General features: G+C 40.3%; 1 protein-coding gene across 3 annotated transcripts; it reads left to right on the top strand.

The window, feature by feature from the left end:
- The first annotated feature begins 234 nt into the window (after window positions 1–234).
- Window positions 235–14,323, top strand: LOC145410454 (glucose-6-phosphate exchanger SLC37A4-like). 3 transcript variants are annotated; one of them, XR_013899269.1, is made up of 12 exons: window positions 235–539; window positions 2,492–2,714; window positions 3,724–3,822; window positions 7,303–7,436; window positions 7,683–7,818; window positions 8,683–8,802; window positions 9,427–9,600; window positions 9,893–9,978; window positions 10,788–10,895; window positions 11,823–11,961; window positions 13,163–13,569; window positions 13,691–14,323. XR_013899269.1 is itself a non-coding variant. In XM_080280608.1 (11 exons), exons 1-11 carry the CDS (start codon window positions 531–533, stop codon window positions 13,318–13,320), a joined length of 1,386 nt encoding a protein of 461 aa, XP_080136734.1. In that variant the 5' UTR covers window positions 235–530; the 3' UTR covers window positions 13,321–14,323. The 3 variants fall into 3 exon arrangements, 2 of the variants coding, with proteins under 2 accessions (XP_080136734.1, XP_080136735.1); XM_080280608.1 differs by having other exon boundaries at window positions 13,163–14,323; XM_080280609.1 differs by lacking the exon at window positions 235–539 and adding an exon at window positions 1,742–1,795 and having other exon boundaries at window positions 13,163–14,323.
- The last annotated feature ends 2,584 nt before the right edge of the window (window positions 14,324–16,907 follow it).

Below are 16,907 nucleotides of genomic sequence, written 5' to 3'. Positions count from 1 at the left end.
CGGCACATAATCGAATCACACACACACACACACACACACACACACAGGTCATAAAAACTACCTGGAGACACGGGAAGGTCACGTGCGAGAGGGGTATATAAGGAAGCGATGAGCAGAACCCGCTAGCATTTTCAAATACGTCGAGGTGGACTGTTGACGTCCCTCTTTCCATTCACTCGCACCCACCTGTTGGCATTAGCAGTATTTCCCTGAGTTTTGAAGTAATATTAACCCAAATACTCCTTATTCTTGACCATCCTTACCCAGTTACCTCCATTACCTTCATCTACACCATCGAGCAAGCTAAATTTTGAACGTCAAGAATATTTTGTCGATATTATTCAACTGACGACCATCTGACGGAATCGCCTAACCAGTCAAAAGCAAGGCGCCGCGTTTCGTTTCTCCTGAAGTGGCAGAGAAAGGCCCAGCTGGAGGAAGAACCAGCAGAAGGTCAAACGGCAAGACAGGGTACGACAGAAGAGGCAGGGCGAGGCAGCGTGAAACTTTGACCTTGCAACAAAGGAAACATGATTCAGGTAAATGATCTCTTTATTTACATCGTTTATTGTTACTATGTGTGCATGTTACTGTGTGATATGTGGCTGACTTCTGCTGCTACTACTACTACCACCACCACCACCACCACCACCAGTACTGCTACTACTACTACTACTACTGCTTATAATAATAATAATAATAATAATAATAATAATAATAACAATAATAATAATAATACCAATACTACTGCTACTACTGCCGCTGCTACTACTACTACTACTACTACCACTTCTACTATTACTACCATCACTACTGCTGCTATTATTATTATTATTATTATTATTACCGGAAGTGACAGTAGTGTATGATTTATTATTATAATAGTTGTTTTTGCCGACGAACATTAGTATGGTACGGGATTTAGGACCGTAGTTTAAGTGGCATAGAAGGCTTGACAGCACCTCTACTTTAGCGATTTATTTTGTATGTTACACATTTACATTCCTTTTTATGTTATTCATATTGCTTTAATATCGACATAGTTTGCATTAAAAAAAAAGAAAGAAAAAAAAGAGGAGACAGAGCTGTAATGTGAAAAATGAATTGCTAAGGATGAGGGGTTAAGAAATCTTCAAAGCCACTGAGAATATAACCTAATAACTTACTGGAGGAGGGAGGGAGTGTGGGAAGAGAAGAGAGAGAAATAAAGGAGAGAATTAGAGAGGAAAAGCGAGAGAAGATAAAAAACTAAATAAGAAAAATAAGCGAATGGAAGTGAATTTAGAAGATGGAAATGAGAGAGAGAGAGAGAGAGAGAGAGAGAGAGAGAGAGAGAGAGAGAGAGATGATAGGAAAGTAAAGGAGAGGAGGGTGAGAAAAGTAAGAGAAGTAAGGAAGCAAAAGAAAAATAGGGAAGAGGAACGGAAGAGTAAGAGAGTGGGCGGGAGGAAGGCAGGAGGAGGGATGAGAGGGGAATGAATGGAGGGGAGAGGGAAGGGAGGCAAGATAGTCAGACATAGCGAGGGGAGTTGCAGTGGAGGTAAGACTAGCTATTAGTTTATTGCCATATTAGAATTCATGCAGCCACGATTTAGTATTCATGTTGCTTTCTAGGTCTCTCAGGTGAAAATAAACCAGCTTTAGCTACATATTCCTTGATATTCCCGCCTCTACCCGCGACCGTCCCACGGCCGGGATAGTCTTGCCTAAGCCTCAAGGTGAACTAGCAGTCATCAAAACATGCAACCTTCTCCTCTACTGTGGGGCATTAATACAACCGTACTGCTGGATAATAGTGCGTCACCTCATGTTTGGGTGTGATTCACTGATTGTCGGGTGCGAAGTGGCTGATAAAGTGTGTTCACGTTAGTGTTGATATGAAAGAGGAAATTGTTGAGATATCCGCTAGCTTTTGTGGAGGTGGTGATGCCTTGAATAATGAGTGGGTGGTGATGTGAAAATTGATGTTACTGAAAGAAATGATGCACTCTGTTTCTACTTGATGTTTTTGTGAATACTGGTCTTAAATGATACGCCGAAGTAGAAGTAAAAAAATGCCAACCACAACTTAGTAGGCTATACTTGTGTCTACCACCATCACCCACGACATAAATGGTTACCAACTACAACCTCCCACTCCATACCTCTTCTGACATCAGTTACTGGAAAAATGAAGCCGGTACTAACTGCTCTCTCTCTCTCTCTCTCTCTCTCTCTCTCTCTCTAAACATCTCATTTCAACTTGTACTTCAACCACCCTCAACTATAGCACAGTACTACAGAAATGACTACCAGCTGCTACCTCCCACTAAAGCATTCCATTTCATTACTTTCTACTACCATCAACAACTACAAGGATAACCATGGTACCATCTGCTATATACTTTTTCCACCAACACATCTCATTTCAGCTGTTATCGCTATCAACTTTTACAGAAACGACAGGGGCATCAACTTCTTCTCTCACCAAAACATTTCATTTCTCTTGCAGACAACCACGACCAGGACCAGAACGCAGATAAGGATGAAGTCCATTAGCAACAGTAGCAGTAGCAATAGCCCTCGTAGCAAGCAGGAGCAGCTACTGGGCTACCAACGCTCCATCTTCGCCACACTGTTTCTGGGCTACGCATTCTATACCTACAACCGCAAGAGTGTGTCCTACGCCACACCTACACTCCTGGCCAATGGACTTATTACCACCAGCTCCTTAGGTCAGTTTAGTTAATTACTGTAGTGATTAACTCAAGGTATCCTGTATTGTTTTCCACTGTGCAGTTGACCCTCGTGCAGTGTGGTGCGGTGAGAAGCGGTCTCTTCTCCCCTTAGAGGCTATGATACGAGTAAATGTGTGTGTGGATGAGTGAGTGTTTTGGTGAGTGTGTCATCCTGTCTTGGCTACTCTCCATTACAGGGGAAACAGCTTAGGTAGATAGATAGATAGATAGATATTGTTTTCACTTTAACTTGGCCTAAAAGAGCAACCCGTCCATCTTGACTACCGAGCTCTAGCAGTATTAACACTAGAATATGATAGTCATGAATGAGTGCTGTGGAAAGGATATACTGTAGAGCTGTAGTACTGTCTTTTCCTTCCAGTGATGTACGTGAAATAAGCTACGAAAGAACGAAAATATGGGCCAGGTAAGGTGAAGCAAGTATTGTCTGACAGAGGTATAGGCTAACCTTGTCCTCTACGGCACACCCACATTGCTCTGGGGGGTACTGTAGGTGTTATAGGAGGCTTCGTAACACCTCCTCATTAGCGATTTATTTTACACATTACACCTTATTCGCTTGTCGACCATTTATATACTCTGAATATCAAAATAATTAATACCAGTAATATTCCAAAGTATACTGAAGTGTAATAATCAGAATAAATCTCCAGGAACCAAGTGCTACGAATCCTCCACAGCCAGTACAAAACATCCGTTATTATCACCAACAACTATAGCTCAACTTAGACAAAATTAATATTATGATAAAAGTACTCTATGTATTTAAATCATAATCTAAAACACCCTGCTTTCCACTGTGACATTGGAAAAGATCCTGGAATAATACAAACATGATTTTCGGCACTTTGATTTTTTGACTTCAGACTAAGTGGATATTTATTATTTTACGTTCTCCTCACCCCATCCTTAGGTCGTGATGATAATGATGACGATGATGATGATAATGATGATGTTACGTACTAAGTCAGCCGTTTTGTTCCAGGTGTAATAATCAGCTGTCAGAACCTCGCCTACGCTGTCAGCAAGTTCCTGGGTGGTGTTTTGTCAGATCGTGTCAGCGCCAGGCTCCTCTTTGCTGCAGGTATGTATGATTTTCCTCTCTCTCTCTCTCTCTCTCTCTCTCTCTCTCTGTTGGGTTGCATGTGTAATTTCGCTCTTTTTTTTCAGTATTTTTTTTCCCTCTAGGTACAAGTTTTCTTTCACAGCCCGACAAACACCTGGTCATTATCTCACACTTGTTGTTGACCGCATTGCTATTGAGAGCACACACACACACACACACACACACACACACACACACACACACGAAGCAAACACGTGGCGTTAGATATGTGTGTGTGTGTGTGTGTGAGAGAGAGAGAGAAGGTGAGAGGTGCTGATAAAAGGTGAGCTTTGCAATGCTTGTCGCCTTCAGGAAAAATAACCTACAAACACTTCAGATAATGGGGTGGCGATACGTCATGATAAGAACGTCATATTCGGTCTCTCTCTCTCTCTCTCTCTCTCTCTTTCTCTCATGTGTAAGGCAAGTCAAATGAAGTTATCCTCTTTTCTTCGGGTATATCTGCCTTAACACACACACACACACACACACACACACACACACACACACACACACACACACACACACACACACATACACACACACACACACACACACACACCTAAGCTATGAAGAAAGACTAAATAAACTGAATCTACCAACACTACAGGAGAGAAGGAAAAGAGGTGACATGATAATGCTATATAAGTGCATATCAGGAAAGGAGAAAATAGACATAAATGATTACTTAACATATGGAGAAGCATCAGCAAGAGAACACTGCAAAAAACTGCAAAAGAAGAGAGGTGATAAAGACGTAAGGAAATTCAGTTTCCCAAACAGAGCAATTGATCAATGGAATGCACTACCGAATGAAATAGTGTGTGCCAAAACAATTCACAAATTTAAGGATATGTACGATAAATATGGTCTAAGACACGGGACAATACGAGCTTGACTCATTCCTGTAAAGATACAATTAGGTAAGAACAATTAGGTAAGAACACACACACACACACACACACACACACACACACACACACACACACACACACACACACACACACACACACACACGTGCGCGCGCGCGCTCCATCTTAAATTCAGCTTCCTCTTTTCCTGTACACCCACTCTCACTCTTTCTTTTCCTGTCTTTCCGGTCTTGTACATCAGTCTTCCTACCTTCTTCAGTCTCTTTCTACCTCTCTCCCTTTCCTCCAGTTCCATCTATCTCCTCCTGCCTTTCTATACTCTTGTATCTCAGTTTCCCTTCCTCCCTCCATCTTTCTTTCTCATTTCTCCATCTCCATACACCTCCCTCCTTTTAATCATCTCACTCCCTTATCTATTACCTCCATCTTTCTCCCTCCCTCCCTATTTCATCTACTTCTCTCCCTTCCATCTCCATCCCTTATCAGTTTCCTTACCTTCCTCCGTCTCTTTCTCCTTCTCTCCCCTTCCACTTCTTCCTTCTCCTTCCCTTCCTCTCTCTTTCTTCCTTCTTCCCCCTTTCCTTGAGATATGATGGAGGTAGGGAGCAACGAAGGCCATAGATATCAGTTATCAGTGAGAGAGTGAGTGTTTGTTGGACCTTATCTTTATTGGGGGTACAAGGATAAACGGATTGAGAGAGAGAGAGAGAGAGAGAGAGAGATGGAAAAATTATTTTTTATTCTCTCTCTCTCTCTCTCTCTCTCTCTCTCTCTCTCTCACACACACATGACTCACTTCTCCCTCCATTTTCACCTACTCTCACCTTTTTTACACCTCTGCATCTACCTCCCTTCTTATCTCTCGCCCCTTTTATTATCTATTATAAAACGTCTAGGAACAATATCTGATTTGATTTCTTTTCCCGGTCACTAATTGGTACAGCAACAGAAATAACATCAATTACAACAACAACAACAACAACTACTACTACTACTACTACTTTACCAGAGAACTGCTGATAGTTCGTTGTTATTATTTGCCATTCTTTAGCAATATTCGTGAGTTTATAACATTTCATCAGCGGTATCCTGGAAATTTTTGTGCAAGTTAGCAGTGTTTGTAAAAATGGATATGTTAAAGCTGCCACCGCCATTACTAATGTTATTGGAAGATGCATTTCTGTAGCATGATAGCCTCTGATAGTTTTTTTTTTTTTTTTATTCCCAGCTTTTAACGTACTCAGTGACTGAAGCAGGTTGCAAACAATAGTCAGGAAGCGCACAGAGAGCGCATACCTCCTCAACGCCAGTATAATTTATGATTTAACCTCCATCCTACGTCGTTGGCGGAGATAATTAATTCTACGGTCTTAATCTCCCCAGTTACAGTATGCATACTTCTGCCAATGCCAGAAAAATTCATAATTTATTCCTGCCTCTGGATCCGGATTCACCTTAAAATCTGGTGAACTCTTCTGTGACTCAGTGCCCTCCCATTCACCAGATTTAATCGAAATCCAATGACAACTTTTTGAGATAGGTTGTGAACAAACAAACAAAAAGCAAGTTGACAGACGCGAGTAAATAACTTCCGTCCAACTTCGTTTGGAAAGCTAATTAGAATGGTATTAGGGAAAACGGCAAAGACGAAGAGCTTTAATGACTAACTAGTATATTTCTTCCATTACTGTCAGGCAGGTGATAACATTGCTTATCAGCCTTACCCGTGTGTTAATCTTCACAGTATCAGTCCTTTGCCTACTTGCCTACTTCCTCACTGCTGTGTCATTTTCGTCCTTCGATGTGGTCACGTGATTATCTCCCTTCAGATATGGGTAGGCCTAAGAAAGGAACTCCCCTCTTTCGTCAGCTCTCCACCATAGAATCATGTACCCATTATTTCTACTTTCAGTTCCTGGTTAGTTCCAGTTTAACATTAATATAATCTGCTATTATCGTTATGTTATTGTAGTTCACTCACTTTAACCTGGCGGAGATTATGTCCTTTTGCAGCTTACTTCTCGTAGGTCAGTGGAAGAATAAGACAATTGTGCGACCCTACATCCTCTTCGTAGCACTTTTTCGTGACCAGCATCATATTCATGTTACTCTAATGTTACAACTCAGCATTCAAGGCAGAGATGGCAATTTTACGCCTCGCTAAAGTGAAAAAAAAAAAAAAGTGTAGTTTATTAGTGACTGATATTCTCATTTCATTTTAGATTGGCCTACAGTAGAATTATATACTGAATGTTGAATTGTAATAACAGATTAACACCATAATATGATGCCAGTCACGAAGAAGTTCCATGGAAAGGATGTTGCGTCACAGTACGGTCTTTATTTTGCAATTGAACTACGTGAAATAAGCTGCAAAAGGACGAAAATCTGGACCAAGTTAAGATGAAAAATCTATACACTTTAAATACCACTATGCCTCATTTTCAGTCGTATTTTTTTCTTTTTCTTTCTTAATTCTTGTATTTATTTATTTATTTTTGTTTCCTCCGTTATATATATATAATTCCTGATACCACACTGCCTTATTTTCAGTTCTATATTTATTTATTTATTTTTGTCTCATCAGGTCTCGCTTTGAGTGGAGGCAGCACCGTCCTATTTTCCCGTACTGAGAACTCGACAGTGTGGGCGTTACTTTGGTTCTGTAATGGCTTTGCTCAGGGTGCTGGATGGCCTGCATGTGCAAAGTTGCTCAAGAAGGTACGCATATGCACACACACACACACACACACACACACACACTCATCTTTATGGGTACACTTGATAATGTTTTCCTGCTGCTCTATTCATGAAGTAATGATTGCTCACTTCCGAGTCCTAACGTTAATAGGTTAACTAAAGATAAATTTACCTCAGTGTTTACTTACTCAGAAGAAGACTGAGTAGGAAATAATACATGGTTTTAGGGTAGACTATACTGATTCCCCCCCCCCCCCTCTCGTTCAGTGGTTCAGCCCAGCCAACTTCGGGACGTGGTGGAGCGTACTGACAGCGAGTAGCAATGCATCTGGTACCCTGTCTCCCTTCCTCGCAGCCTACGTCATTATTCACCACGGCTGGAGCGCCTCGCTTGTTCTTGCTGGTGAGTGTTTTTTGTGATCTGGACTTACTATATCTGATAAGGTAACCATATGTTACTTCGTTATAATGAAAGTCATAGCGTAACACTAGATCGTACGCTTGATTTATGACGTGGGTTGGCTAGCATTAAATTGTTGTTATTGTTGCTCGTGGTGTTGGTGTTGTGACCCCAGGCTCAGCTGAAGACGAACTCGGTCAACTGCAGACTCCCTTCTGAGTCGGAGGGAGTTTATGGGCGTTTGTCCACTATTAGCTTTAAATATCGGACAGTCGATTTACGACTGCTATTATTCAGCTGATGGAAAATCTAGTTGTCATTGGGCTAAATGTGGGTAACCTATATTTTGTAGTTACGCAAACGTAGGGCCCTGCTCTCATTTCCCCTTCATCAGCCCGACTTCTAATCTTCTGAGTGCTCCAGAACTTTATTGTCACAATCGCTACTCCTATACACGCATCTACGAATATTAGCCTCCAAAATTTGGTGTCAAACAGAATCTGCCAGACCCACCCCTGACATACTGTAGCGTACAACCTACAAAAATTCCCCTTCCAGGAGAAACAAATAAATATACTCTGGCAGTAAGTGATGTGGCCATCACTTTTCTCAGCATAAGTAGCAACATAATAGTTGGTTTGTTCTCATTTTACGGAATTGGGCCCCTTCCACAACTGAAGATGAAGTTCGTGGTTGCATGTATTTCAGTTAAGCTAAATTGTAATGTAAGAATGAAACTCCTTAGTTACTAGATTAATCAACTTTCCAGTCTGACTATAGTTGGTCATTAACTGAGCTGAGAGGGGTGAGGGATCTTTGTCAGGTTATAACAAAGGCACTGTATAATTAGGGGCGTCTCTTCCCCAGGCCTGGTGTCCCTGCTAATGGCTGGCGTCACCCTCATCACGCTGGTTGACGACCCCACACAAGTCCGCCTCCCAGACCCCACCGTTGCCCCTGCATCATCCACCAAGGAACACATCGCTAGTAAGTACACGAGTGGCACTTCGAACACATTTACCTTCAGTTCTGTGTCGTAACTTGAGGTATCATTTCGAACATACTTCCGATCGATTCTGTGTCGCAACTTACATGTAGGTCATGTATCTGTTGCGTTTAGAATTAACATGCATTTCACGCATAGGCGAAATTCGTACTCAGAAAATATTACTTGACTCTAATAGGCTAAGATAAAAGGAGATTTATGCACACCTCACTAAGAGTAAAGAATGATGCTGATAGTTAATATGTTCTATAGTGTCCCTTTGGTTATGTATAGATAGATAGATAGATAGATAGATTAACACATGGATAAATAGATAGACAGGAGCATAGATATACGGATAGATAAGCGCATAGATAGATAGATAGATGGATAGATAGATAGACGGCAAAATCAATAAACAGATAGATCCTTACTGAACACTGATACACAAAACATCACCGAAACATTAGAACAGATTGTACATAGGCAGAAACTACTTCACACATTCCTAGGGACCAAAAAATGATATGTATAAAGGCAGCTCATTAAAAGTACATGTGATATATACAGGGATAACCTATTAATTTTCTTCAAGAATAATCTTTGTTCTTTGTTTTTACTTTCAGAGGAGAACAAGAACACAGTGGATGAAGCCAAGATGACGGTGAAACAGCTCATGGCATCCCCCTTTTTGTGGATCGTGAGTGTGTGTTACTTGGTCGTCTTCTGCACCAAAACAGCTCTGTCAGACTGGGCGCAGATTTACCTTATGGAAGAGCTCGGCAGGACGCAATTGCAAGGTCGGTTTGCGTTAAATGTTGCAAATCTCAGAGTGTACGGTTAAATAAATAAATCAGTTCACCTTACATGCAGCTCCCCTTCCTCCTTTTGAGGGGTAGAGAGGGAATTAAGGGACTTTTGTACTATCGGGCAGTGAAGCCGCTCAGCTACATCAGTACCACCACTTGAAGGGAAGGCGTCCCTTTCCGGCACTATCCTTTAATACAGTGATCATATAATACAGTGAAGATAATTACGACAAAATAATTCACAGCTCCATTATCTGACCCTCATTTTCCTTCCCTCCTACAGCCAGCTCCTTCACCAGTGCTCTGGAGACGGGGGGGTTCTTTGGTGGTATTCTGGCGGGCGTCCTTACCGACAAGATGGCCTCCAAGGTAAACAAAACGCATCCCATTTATGAATCTTTACTACATTTATAGTCACGAGCAAAACATAGGCATTCTGTTCCTTTGACACTGAGCTTCAATTATTTTCTTTTAATGTCATGAGCAAGAAATACATACTTTGTTCCTCTTCACAGTATTGCAGTTTAATTGTCATAATTAACACACACACACACACACACACACACACACACACTTCGCATTATTCTGTTAAAAGTCGCAAGAAAACCTCACTTTTTTTTTTTTTTTTTTTTAGTTTCCTTATTATTGTATTTAAAAATAGTGGCAAACAACAACAAAAATCACGTTAGCTTCACAATTGCAATTTAAAGCTGTGCTTAATTGTTCTCTTCTTAATCAGTGGGATTGTTAGGACTGTAATTCAATTATGAAATTTCATTGCTTTTACCAGTTTTACTCCGCCTTTGATTTTCGTGTTGTATTACAGAAGGGAGTTAAGTAATTAGTAGGTGAGCAAGTAATTAGTAGGGAGAAGAATGGTAGAGAAGCAGAGAGAAATGAGTGGAAACAAGGCAGATTTCGATATATTATGCCGTGGCCATTTTCTGTATGAGAGGGAGTTTCTGGAGAAAGCAACGCGTCTGTGAGATGGTAGATAGACATTTTGTAAGCTAATTGGCCACTACTATTTCTGCTGCTACTAATACTAGTACTACTTGTACTTTTGTGCAGTGCTTCTCCTATTTCTTGATCATTCCCATCCCATTTACATTTTGAGGGACGTAGGGTTATGGAGATTTATTTATTTATTTATTTATTTATTTATCTTTCTTTTACAGGTGAGGATTCGAGGCAACATGCGGATGATGGTGGCGTCAGGGTTCATGCTTGTGTGTGCTACGGGCGTCTACGTCATGCACACCTTCCTTACCACCACCACATCACAGGTCAGATATACCCATCCCTCTCACATCTCATAACTCGTCCCTCTCACATCTCACAACCCATCCTTCTCACATCTCATAACCCATCCCTCTCACATCTCATAACCTGTCCCTTTCCCATCTCATAACCCATCCCTCTCACATTTCATAACCTGGTCCTCTCCCATTTCATTACCCGTCCCTCTCACATCTCATAACTTTCGTCCTTGATTCTCATAATTTCGGGAAATTTTCCGCTTCTGTTCTTTCACCCATCATTAGTGTCTTTTACTCTAATAACTGACTCATTTCCTCATTTGACTCAAATTAATCTTAACTTGTAATTTATGTTAGTGAAATTCAGGCATCCTTTTTCAGAGATTGGTCATAATTTAAATGCTTGTACAGTCCCACCAGTTTCAGTTAAAACTTACTTATGGTTCACTGTAAAGTTGGACTGAATCAGGTACAGGTACTTTTGTGCTCCTACTAGGCTATATGCCTGGCATGAGCCCTTTAATCTCTGCAGTTATGGCACTCTTTCCTTGGGCCTTTATACATCGGAAGAGGTAATGTGGGACTTTATGTCCTTCATCTTATTTCATCAAAGTAATATGTTGCCTCAGTGCATCTCTGACTATGTTAGAAGTGCGTACACCAGTAAGTAACCCTGCAGGGTTACCCATATACGTGTATAACCTCCCTCTTCCGCTCCTCCGGGTGACTTCTCGAGTGTGCGGGGACGACTCAGGGTTATCTCTGTCTAACCTGCTAACCTGCATTGTTTATTCATATCCACACCCACTACCACATCCACGCCCAAACCAACAGACTAAGCGGTCCCCACAACACACAAATTGCCATTAGGCGAGGTTTTAGTAGAACACTATTTATTGTCGATTATGTATAATATAAGAACAGATTAATAGAACAACAATATCTGTCTCCCAGGTTGTAGTGTCCGGTGTGGGGATGATTCTGGGAGCAAGTATGTTTGGTCCCATCTCGATCTACGGTATAGTGGCGTCTGAGTCCTTCCCAGCCCATCTCTCAGGCACCGCCCACGCAATTGTCGCCCTCGCTGCTAATGGTGAGTGTTGTGTGTGGGTGTAGGACTCATATTTTTGTCAGATTAACAGGCTTACTTGCAACTCTTCCTAACAGCGCACTTCGGTTTATTGTATGTTCTTATTATCTCCGCCAAGAAAGTTGGAGGAGATTATGTATTTACTTGTTTCTGTCTTCTTGTGTACAAGATGTCTTAAAAAGTCGTAATTGGAGTTTAGTGAATCAAGGAACAATTAAATAGCTTTTGAGGAGGATCTAGATTAGGAGGCAGGAAATCATTAAGTTATTGGTGTTAACCCTTGTAAGGTAATCTTGATTTTGTTACTATATTAGGTAACGTGGGGTCTGACAGACCCCACGGAAAAAAAAAAAAAACTTCCGTTTGAGATATTTCAAAATGCTTCAATACACAAATAATTCAACCCCTTATCTGTAAATAGGGCCAGAAAAAATAAAGTTTAATCGAAAAAAATATATATTTTTTTAAAGTTTATACAAAAATGGTTAAATTTTAGGTATAAAAATTTTATAATTAAATCTTGCAAAATTGAAAAGTAATATCATGATTCCTTGGGTGGTCTGCAGTAGACCGATGTTCGGACCTTCTGTATACAAAAGGAGAAAGACAGCAAATTGAAATAAAAAAATCACAAGTGGGCTCAACTGAGGTTACATTATAGGTAATCTGGGGTCTAACATACCCCAATGGCTCTATAGAGCAAAATCAGAGCCAGGTACAGCTATGACCCTATCATCCCCATGAAGAGCATCACTAGGCAGGAAGGTAATGAGGCGGACAGATCTGTAGACCTTATGCTCATATTTTTTAAAATTAAATTTCGGGGACTGGGGTCTCTGAGACCCCACATTACCTATCTAGGGTTAAGGAAGGCCTGCGTGCTTTGAAATTGTATAACAGGGCAAACTAAGACCGTAGAATTTACTGACTATGTGAGACGGTAAAAGTATTCGGCTGGTAGGGAAGAGGAATTAGAGCAGTAAATTACATAATTTTTGGCCCTGGAGGAGGTATGAGCTCTGTGAGTACTTTCTAGTACTTTTGTTTTGTATTACTGCAATCTTTGTCGATGATTTAACCTTCTTAAGGACATCAAGAATTAGTACAGAAGACGTCAGGCAGCAGTGAGAAATATCGTAATGCAGTAAGTCATCCAGCCTGAGATGCAGCTAACTCTCATCTGTCTTTCTGTCTTCCCTCACAGTGGGTGCCGTTGCTGCTGGGTGGCCTGTGAGCTGGGTATCACATGTGTGGTCCTGGGATGGCGTTCTGGTGGTGCTTCAGGCCTTGTGTGCTGCCTCTGTGGTGATCATCCTGACCACCAGGTCACTGCACATCACCCACAAGACCAAGACTCAGTAAGGTGCAACGATGATGTCACAACAACACCTTTTATATTGGAGCAAAACTGGTCTCAGCTACACCAGCAGCCTACAGTACCTGGTATATAATGCAGCCAAATCAGTCTCTCATGTACACCAGTAAATTACCTGGTATATGAGGGCAAAATTGGTCTCTCATCTACATCAGTCTGTAATGGAGCGAAATCGGTCTCTCAGCTACACCAGTTAACACTGGAGGAAAACTGGTCTCTCAGTTACACCAGTGGAGGTGTAGGAGGACTACTGGGCCTTGGGATAGGCAACTGCCCCCAAGAAATAGGCCCTGAGCCTTTGCCCAGAGTCGGACACATAAAAAAAAAAAAAAAAAAAAAAAAAAGTTAACACTGGAGGAAAACTGGTCTCTCAGCTACACCAGTATATCAAAAATGGTCTCTCAGCTACACCACTATATCAAAACTGGTCCCTTAGCTACACCAGTATTTAGTGGAGCAAAACTAGTCACTCAGCTACACTAATATACCAAAACTGGTCTCTCAGCTACACCTGTATATAATGGAGCAAGATTGGTGTCTCAGCTACACCGTTATAGTGAGAGACCCTCGAGATGGAGTGAGAGATTAGAGAAAGCAAACGATGAGGCTGAGAAAGCTTAAGGATATTTGTACATCACTCCCAAGACTAAAACTGAGTAATGTGCAACAGAGATCTCTCAGCTCAACCAGCATAAAATGAAGAGAGCCTCGCGAAGAAATGAAAGATTGAGACAGAGACAGCAAAATACGTGACAAGTCAAGCAGTGAGAGATGTAAAATGCAACAGCAGTCTTTCAGCTCAACCAGCAGAGGCCCATGCTGGAGTAAGAGAACGAGGCAGAGACAGCAAAATACGGTGCAAGGAAAGCACAGGGAGACGATGCAGAGACAAACTGGAGCTGAATTAACTTAACTGAACATAAGTCGGCAGCCTTAGACACGTGGGGTTGTTAAGCAAGAATCGCTTGGTGAATACCTAAAAAAAAAAAAAAAAAAAATATATATATATATATATATAACTACAATGAGAATTAAATATAACTGAATTCCCAGGAGCTTAAATTATTAATTGAAAGATGGACAGAACGGATGTCACAATAATTTCGTTTTCAATTCAAAATTACATCGTTAAAAAAGTTTTTTGTTTGTGTTTCGCACTTAAGTTAAACACAGTGAGGAAGAGTGGTATGATGAAAATGAGCGGACCGTGCCACAGTAGGCTATGTAAACCATGGATTTTTTTTTCTCTCTCTCTTTCTCTCTCACTCAGGGCCATAAATATGTTTGTCTTACTAGAAACTGACACACAGTGCTTTAAAGGTTGTCGACCTCTGAGTGGGCTGTTGTCTCCACGTTACTTACAGGATCAAAGCAGAGTAATGCTCAACAACAATCCGGTGCATCGTTATCGGAAGGTGGAAAAGTGAAAGGTTTAAAGAAAGGAGAGAAAGCTTTACAATGTCTGACAGTAAATGGCCCCACCTCCGTTCAGATATCAGTTAGATTTTTCAAATTCATTTACACCGGGATATGATGAAGAAAATAGTGGAAGCACATGAGAGAGTTACAAGAGTTTATAAAGACTAGTGGTACTTCAAAAAGTGTTACGGCTCATACCAAGAAGGTACTCGTACTATGAATGAAGCTGCCACGTACACTTTGCAATTCTACTAATATGAGAAAAGTTTATATGAGGGTTCTCCCCACCCACCTTTTCCACTCAGAGAGAGAAGGGGGGGAGGGGACAAGGACAAGATTTATATATCTACTTGAATTGGATGGACTTCGCTAATATCCCTCGCAATTCAAGACTGAGCCACACAGAACTTCTTACCAATAGTTCCTCCTCGTAACAACGATATTTTTCCGCAGGAAGAATTAGACACAAAAGAAGGACGTAAATTTCCTTTTCTTTTCCTTCCTGAGAGAAAAAAAAGTTTCAAGTTTCGATAGGTAATTGATTATAAGTTTGTGAATCTCGGCTCAGGAAAATAAAAGGAATATTACATGGGTAGTCTCGAAAATGTCCTAATGTTTGGCCGTCGTATTCGGAGTGGCTTTGGATATTTCGTAAAACCTCTCCCTTAGCGATTTAATCTGTCTATCGCATCTCAGTATCCTATTTTGCGTTATTGGTGTATATATTGTCGATATTAAAATGGTATAAATAGCGTACAGTATAATGCTGAAGGGTAATATTGCAATAAATCGCTAAGGAAGAGATATTACGAAGCCTCCAGTGGCACCAATACGGCCTAGGTTTGTGCATGTATCTCCTTATGTGTGTGTGTGTGTGTGTGTGTGTGTGTATTTTAATGACTCTAATAACGTGACCGTGCTGTACTGTACAGTAAATATTGTAATGTCGAAACTAATAAACGAATAGTGAGAAAGTGCGAAACTAAACGTGAGCATAAACTGCGTATTAGTAGCAAACATAACATTTCAGACACAATTAACTATATTACAGAAAATTCTCATAGTGCATTTGTGTTCAGTACTGTAAAAAGAATATAGAAGAAAAGAAAAGATAAGAAGTAGATTAAGATGTTAGAGTGTCAAGGAATATTTAATTTATACCTATGAAACCTGTTATCTTACGTCTGAATATATATATACAGTATATATATATATATATATATATATATATATATATATATATATATATATATATATGTGTGTGTGTGTGTGTGTGTGTGTGTGTGTGTGTGTAATGCAGAGTCACGGAAATGTGTCTTCCCAAAGTTTGACGAACACATAGCGGAATTGTTAAGCACCTGAGACACGAATTAGTAGCGTTAAAGTTCTCAGTGTATTTCGTCAGTTGTATATTTTCTTCATACGGAATTGGGAAGATAGTTGTTTTCCTGGCTGTACTGTATTTTTTTTTTTTCCTCCATATTGGAATGTACAAACTCATGTAGCGTAAGGTGAAGGTACGTGTTTCATTGCCGGTAAGAGGAAACTCAGGTACACTGTAAGCTTGAGGAATAATGTTAGCAGGTGAGCAGGCAGATCTTCCTCGTCAATAAATAAATAAGTTAATAACTGAAACTGATTTTAATTTCCTAAAAGTATGGTACTTTGTTTTAGCAAATAAGTAAGTTAATATTTTCAAACATTTTAACTACCTATAAAGTATGGAATTCTGTTCTAGTAAATGAATAAATTAATATTTTCAAACACTTTAATTACCTATAAAGTGTGGAACACTGTTTCACGAGGTTAAACATGTAAATGAAAAAGGTTGAAATCAGGGCTTCATTCACTATCATAATTGTTCGGGTCCTATTTACCGAAAATGTGAAGAATAATGGTACTGTACTTACTGTATATAGGCTAAGAAGGTGGAGAAAGCATATGAGAAGAAATGAAAGATATCTATGGGATTTTGGGGTTTTGAAAAAGTCTACGAAAGAATGAATAGGGTAGGGCTGTGCAAAGTTTAACAGACTGTACAGTATATATATGATGTGTATGGAATTCTGTTTTATGATATAGAGGTTTTATAATAGCAGTGAAACATATGGAAAGAAGCATGGAAGGAATGGATGAAATGTGTCCGAGTTTGAAG

Source organism: Coenobita brevimanus, chromosome 85 (genome assembly GCF_032717465.1).
Source record: "Coenobita brevimanus isolate Jiangsu-jjx chromosome 85, ASM3271746v2, whole genome shotgun sequence".
Taxonomy (NCBI): Eukaryota; Metazoa; Arthropoda; class Malacostraca; order Decapoda; family Coenobitidae; genus Coenobita; species Coenobita brevimanus.
This window is presented reverse-complemented; position numbering and strand designations above follow the sequence as displayed.

Coding starts and splice junctions, on each gene's coding strand:
- LOC145410454 (XM_080280608.1), top strand. Junction 3,823..7,302: donor CAGGCTCCTCTTTGCTGCAG/GTATGTATGATT, acceptor TTGTCTCATCAG/GTCTCGCTTTGAGTGGAGGC. Junction 7,437..7,682: donor GTGCAAAGTTGCTCAAGAAG/GTACGCATATGC, acceptor CCTCTCGTTCAG/TGGTTCAGCCCAGCCAACTT.